This window comes from Miscanthus floridulus, chromosome 8 (assembly GCF_019320115.1).
Source record: "Miscanthus floridulus cultivar M001 chromosome 8, ASM1932011v1, whole genome shotgun sequence".
NCBI classification, from domain to species: domain Eukaryota; kingdom Viridiplantae; phylum Streptophyta; class Magnoliopsida; order Poales; family Poaceae; genus Miscanthus; species Miscanthus floridulus.
In genome coordinates, this window is record NC_089587.1 from 210927668 (window position 1) to 210934279 (window position 6612).

Below are 6612 nucleotides of genomic sequence, written 5' to 3' on the forward strand. Positions count from 1 at the left end.
TGAACATATCTCTGAAACACGAAATACTTGCAACATGAAACATTTGAATGCAACGTACGTCTGAAGCAAATGGAACATTTAGAACATACACTTACAACATGTGTGTGAAGCATATGTAACATCCAGATAAAATACTTACAACTCACAACATGAAAACACTTATTACAACATAAGACTGAAACAGCTGCAACATTTTGAACATACTCTTGCAACATATGTGTGAAACATATGCAACGTCCAGATAAAAAACGCTTGCAACATAGTCTGGAACAGATGAAATATTTTGAACAAACGCTTGCAACATGCCTCTGAAATACTTGCAACATGCCTCTGAAACATTTGCAACATATACAACATACCGATCTTTACTTTCGCAACATCCATATGAACCACTTGCAACGTACCTCTACCGAAACATTTGAATTCTAGCACTTGCAACATGCATCGTATCCTAGTGCGGCCTCCTCCATCGTATGCATCGGAGTGTCGGTGCGCCGCAGCCATAGCAGGAGGCGATGCCGGAGGGCTTCCGCACCGGGGCCCGACGCTTCTTGCGCTAGCGACGCCTGTTGGCGTCGTTGGGCGGGGCAAGGAGCGGAGCAGGAGCAGCAACATTTAGGCGGACGCGCGGAACAAGAGCAGGAGCAGCGTTAGGAGCGGTGGGGCGGGCGTGTGGAAGAGGAGCAAGAGCAATGGGGCGGCATGACAAAGCAAGAGCAGGAGCCGGGGCGGCCGTGGTGTGGGTGTGGGAAACGATACGGCGGATGCGGCCGATGCGAATGAGGAAAACATCACTCTTTTTTTTATAAATTGTGTATGCCATGGCGAAGGAAGCAAGCCTGTGGACGGATCCGCAGGCCTAGGAGCGTCCGGACAGACGGACGTGGAACACCCGCCGGTGGAGCATTACCGTCAGATGAGATGTCCACCACGACGGATAAAGTCGATGATGTTCATGTTTGCTGAGATGAGATGTCCACCATAGATTTTCATCTACGCATGTTTGTTTCGAGTCTATCCGTGATTCATTACGGCGTAATCGGATACCGGCCTATTCAGATACGGCCCCGCCTCCTTGGCCGTAATCGCATCCAACTTCCCTCAACTCGTGTCTCCCAGCTAAAAAGCCACAAGCAGTAGGCTCTCAGTCCTCAGCGATCTTATCATCCATCCATTCGCCGTCTGTTCATTACGCTGACGCGCCATCTGTTCGTTGCCGCCGCCGTCATGCCAGTTCATGACTCGATTCATCTCCTGCATTCGTTCGACAAACAAAAGCAGACCCAGGAGCGAAGAAAGTGATGTTTCAGCCAACGGTACACTTCGGATTATCTCCCTTATTCCATTCCTTTACAGCTTACAACAAGAAATGCTTCAGTTTTTTTCCTCCCTCGTGACAATGCAACGAACAAATAACTCAACAATGCCCTAGGTGGTACGCTACGGTACAAGGAAAAGGATTAACATTCTACAAAGTCTGTATCCTTTGGATCTGCGACTCAGCTTGCGAGTCGCTAGCTGGATTATCTGGAGTGTGCTCGCTGACAAAGCTCTCGATCTTATGAAGTGACTGCGAAGATGTTAAGAGTGTTATCTTCTAAAAAGCTGTCTGATGATATGTGGAAACTGGAAAGAGAAATGGTATTCGTGGTAAGCTTACCTCAATTGCGATATCAGTGGGTGTCAGCTTAGAGACATCATGGTGACCTTGTTTAGATGCAATCTCTGCAAATGCCAGGCACAGGTGTGTTAATCCACTGGAACTTGGAACAAAACTATAACCAAGTCTTATGAAGGACCATCTGATCATATAGTTTGCCAGATTATCCAGATGGGAATCTTACCTTCCATAGAAACCCTGACATCTGCATTTGCATAAGCATCACCCCTTTGCTCTGCAAGCATGCTGAGCTTAGAAAAGGCCTAACATAGAAGGAACCCAGTGAGTGATCCGTATTAGAACTAGCATAAAAAGTGTGATCATGCCTACAGATACCACAAGTAAAGGCCTGGAATCCAGGATAGGGCTTCAAAGATTAAGTGGATCTATGAGCAGTTCTTTGTCCAAATAGAATGGAAGAAACAGTTCCGTTTCACCAGCATGAAAGAAATTGAAGGAACAAGTAGCTACCATTGTGTATGGATCACCAGATGGTTGATCCAGAAGAGGACGAGAGGCAGTTCCCACTTTAGCAATGCGCCTAGCAAGAGCATCCAAGGGCACATCTAACCAAACAGATAGTCCCTTCTTCATATATTTCCTGATAATGCAACGACAGGTCACAATACTGATTTAAAGAAAACAAAGCGACCCATTTAAAAGAAGGGGATAAAGTGAGCTCTAGATACCAGTTAACTGGTCGGATAACAGCACCACCTCCGGTGGCAACAACTAATCGTTGCATGGAGGACAAATCTCTCAAGACACTACTCTGCAAGGCATGAAACACAAAGAAAGGTAACATCGTTAGCCAAAGCTTCCAACTCTGGGCATTAAGGAATAAAAAACAAACATTATAAATCAGAGAGAGTACTTGAGGATGTCAGTAAAGAATCGGTAACCATTACCTCATTATCCCGAAAGAAGGCTTCGCTATGAACCTTGAATATTTGGGCAACTGAAGGCATTCCAACAGCTTGCTCCACTAATTTGTCACTGTAAAACATAATTCAGAGCAACAAATCTCATCATCAGTACCTGTGCATCACAACATCCATAGAAACCTTCAACAAATTGCCAATTTACTTTCACAAAAAGACACAGACCTATCGAAGAACGAATAACCCAAGACTTCAGACATAATCTTCCCCACGGTACTTTTTCCAGAACCCATCATTCCTGCACACAAACACTCACTCATCAATCATAAATTCAAATATGGCAGTTTCATCTAAAAGTGGACATTCTTTATAGCAATCGCAATATAGGAGGACGAGGACTAACCTACTAAGTAAATACACCTCCCGTTCAAGTAGAACAGGACTTCTTCTGATTTTCTCTGAAATCGTAGTACAATAACATTAGACCGGTACAAAAACACATGCACTCTCCATAGTAATTGTTGATCTGATCTTTTAGGAATCCAAGATCTTGGTCAATACCTTCAATAGGAGAGCTTCGTCAACGGAGTTATGCAAGTTTTCATGATCTGCACAGGGATAAGATCATAAAAAAAAATGTCAACCATAGGGATACAAGCATGGGGCTCCATCTTCCTATTTTCCATTTTCCTATAATCCGAAACCCGATTGATTTATCAATTTCTGACAAATCAAACCATTCAAAAGGCATAGATCCTCCCCGCACCCCTAATAAGAGGAAAACAAAAGTCCGGAAATCACTCGGAACCTATGGAACCAAACTACTTCATAAAATCCTACAGCCAAATCACACGTCAATTCCATGAAAGTCAACAAATATGACGAATCCAAACATGCCCCAATAGCATTGATTCGACTAGAGCGAACCGAATTCGCAACAAACGGAGTAAAAAAACGACAAGGAAGACAAAAAATGCGGAATCACGCCAATCTGACCACAATATGTGTAATGTAAAAAAACAGAGAGGCGCAGAAGGGGCTGTACCACCGAACGATTTCTTCGCACGGAGCGGTGCGACGGGCTTGGACCCGCGAGCCCGCACAGCAACCGCTGCTCCCGACGGGTCAGCGACTCTCAGGCTGCCGCTGGGCGACTGTAGGCCGCCCCGGCGCCGGCCGGAGCCGAAGCCCGCCGCCCGCGTCTGCAGCGCCAGGCCCACGCCCCCCGCCTCCATTGCTCGCTCGCCGGACGCCGGGTGGTGCTCTGCTGCTGCTGCGAGGGGAGAGGGGACGCGGCGACTAGTCAGCTACGGCTCAATCTCAGCGCGATCCGGATGTCTAAAGAAGCAGAGGGAGGGCGCAGGTGGTGGCGGAAATGGCCCCAGTTTCTCAGCCGCAACAGTATTTTTTTCTCTCGTCGAAACAGTATTTTAGTTTATTCGTGGCCATGTGGGGAGAGTAAAATAGCGACGGGCGTGCATCGGGCAGGACGCACCAGACGCTGCCGAGTAGTTGCGTATTTCGACCTCGAGTTTCCCTTTTTGCCCTTGGGCATTTGCTTTTGTTTACTGTGTTCATTTGTTGTGATGGCTTAGGGGGTATTTAGTTCGTGAAATAAAAAGTTTTGGATGTCATATCAGATATTTTAGAGACGTCGGAAGGAGTTTTCGGATACTAATAAAAAAAACTAATTACATAGCTCGCCTGAAAATTACGAGACGAATTTATTAAGCCTAATTAATCCATCATTAGCACATGTTAGTTACTGTAGAACTTATGGCTAATCATAGACTAATTAGTCTTAAAACATTTGTCTCGCGATTTTCAATCAAACTGTGCAATTAATTTTTTCGTCTATATTTAATACTCCATACATGTGCCGCAAGATTCGATATGATAGTTTGGGATGAAAATTTTTTAGAACTAAACCAGGCCTTAGGTAGTTGATGCTCTGCCCTGGCTGCGCCTAGAGCCACACGTTTATATTGTGAAAAATCATTTAGCTTCATTTATATTTATTGATTGATTGTTCTCGTGTAGTTACATGTCACCGGTATTAATTATTTTTTTATAAATATATAAAAAGAGATATATCGATCGAGATTTCCAGAGTTACTTATAAGGCCGAGGACATAAGGGTTGGCATAAAAAGATGGGTATTGCCACCTACACCTAGCGTTTCAAGGATCCTCGGTGTTCCAAAACGCAGCGTTGAAATGAATTTGGATCGGAGCGTGTTTGTTACCAGTATTGGTGAAAAATATTTTATACAATTGCATATGAAGGTTGGAATTCCTCAGTTTATCCGGTTCAAATGTGTATTTTAGTCAAGGATGCACGGTGGGTTAGTTGGGGATCTAGCTAGTACAGGAGTACGTAGCTGAGTCAGAGTCACCTACCGCTGGGGTGCCACGTCAGACAGATGTGGCTGGTGGGAAGAATCGTGCGGTGGACCGATGCGGAATCGATCCAACATGCGGGAGAAGCAGCCTGTTGGGTTGGCAGCAGCATGTTCTATATTCGGTTGGCTGGTTCGTATCATCGTTGATTTATGAAAAAGTACTGTTAGCTGATTTATATAAAAGAAAAATATTATTTTAGCTAAAAATTTACGATTATTTACGATAAACCACAGCTAAACAAACATGCTGAAGATCTTGGGCCGTCGTCCCATGCTTTTTGATATATCCGCTTGTTGGGACTGGGATTTGTACTTTTTGTACAGTATAGTTTTTAAAAGCAAAGTTTTCAGGGAAAAAAGGACAGTAAAACTCACATCTTCCCCAGTTCTATTTTGGAAGTAAGCCCCTCAAAATATATTACTGGGAAATCAAGCATCTGCCCTTTTTCTTTCGAGATAAAGATTGGGAAATTCTATTGTTTTGAGACAGGAGCAGTAGATTGATGACCGTCAATAGAAACTTAGATAGACTTGCCAGTCTTAGCAAGGACTGCGGCATCATTAAATATTCTAGTTAAAGATCACGAGGGGCATAGGAGAAACGGAAAACACTAACAACATATATTCCATGTGATTGTTGCACTTTGTGGAGAAAAGTCTAAACAAAATGCAACGCGATAGTAACTCGTAAATGCTTGTTTCCTGCTAACTTAAACGACCAGCCGAAACATCATCTTAAGCCACCAACCACACACACTCCTGCTAATTTAAACGACCAGACGAAACATCATCTTAAGGCCCCGTTCGCTTCGCTGAAAAAATAAATTAAAACATTATTCTGAATAATTTATTGTTAGAGAAAAATACTATTATAAAAATTACGGATCATACGTGAAACGAGCAGCGAGCGGGCTTGCTTTTGGCCTGGTCAGAACCATCTCTTCAAAGTGACAATGCCATCCCATCCCATCCCATCACGGCATCACGCCAGTCCCACCAACCAAACAAATGCGTTGAACACTGTAAGAAAATATGATAACTCAACCAGCCATTCAGCAGAGGAAGCAGCCAAATGGTTAAAAAAATGAATCTGGCCGCAGACTTTGATTTGATTACGAGCATGACGCGAGTGGTTTCGGCGAATCTCCTTTAATCTTTTTTTTGTGTGTGTGAACAAATCTGCTTTATCTTTGATCCTTGCAGTTGCAGGGAAAGAAGTCTTAAAAGGATAGTTACTGCAGCCCGTTGCTGTCACTCGATAACATGGAATGACCGTCACTTGGCAACGAAACAAACCATATTTCTGACTAGTCTGGGCCTTTTAGCTTCTCTCACGAGTCATGACAGCGGCACAATAATATCTTACAGCTTTCACATCGACTCCCCTCGGTTTATTTTACCCAATTGAAATCTGAATATATTCATCTGCGGACATGTGTTGACTGTGGAGCGGTATGAACATTTCCGACTTGCATGCGTGACTTCACACCGGTCAAGGGATCCGGCTAGCCAGTGTGTGGAAAAGACGAAGCTGAGACCTGAGAGCACAGTCAAGGGATCCGTCAAGAAATGGGCAGTTTCGTGCCGCTCATTAGTGAATAGGACAGCGGCCTTTTACACTTTGGTGGGTAATAAAGAAAGAGAAGTTAAGCAAATAAATACAACTACTC

At 44.0% G+C, this 6612-nt stretch overlaps 1 protein-coding gene across 1 annotated transcript; it reads right to left on the reverse strand.

Annotated features, from left to right (window-relative positions):
* Positions 1 to 1304: 1304 nt before the first annotated feature.
* LOC136474812 (shikimate kinase 1, chloroplastic-like) lies at positions 1305 to 3966 on the reverse strand. The gene is made up of 10 exons (XM_066472377.1): positions 3587 to 3966; positions 3103 to 3149; positions 2945 to 2999; positions 2767 to 2839; positions 2569 to 2656; positions 2350 to 2432; positions 2132 to 2261; positions 1845 to 1923; positions 1661 to 1725; positions 1305 to 1570 (listed from the first exon to the last, which is right to left on the reverse strand). The coding sequence occupies exons 1-10, from the start codon at positions 3774 to 3776 to the stop codon at positions 1469 to 1471; spliced, it is 912 nt and encodes a 303-aa protein (XP_066328474.1). The 5' UTR covers positions 3777 to 3966; the 3' UTR covers positions 1305 to 1468.
* Positions 3967 to 6612: the final 2646 nt, after the last annotated feature.

Coding starts and splice junctions, on each gene's coding strand:
- LOC136474812 (XM_066472377.1), bottom strand. CDS start 3,776: ATGGAGGCGGGGGGCGTGGGCCTGGCGCTGCAGACGCGGGCGGCGGGC. Junction 2,840..2,944: donor GAGGTGTATTTACTTAGTAG/GTTAGTCCTCGT, acceptor GTTTGTGTGCAG/GAATGATGGGTTCTGGAAAA. Junction 1,571..1,660: donor CCACTGATATCGCAATTGAG/GTAAGCTTACCA, acceptor ACATCTTCGCAG/TCACTTCATAAGATCGAGAG.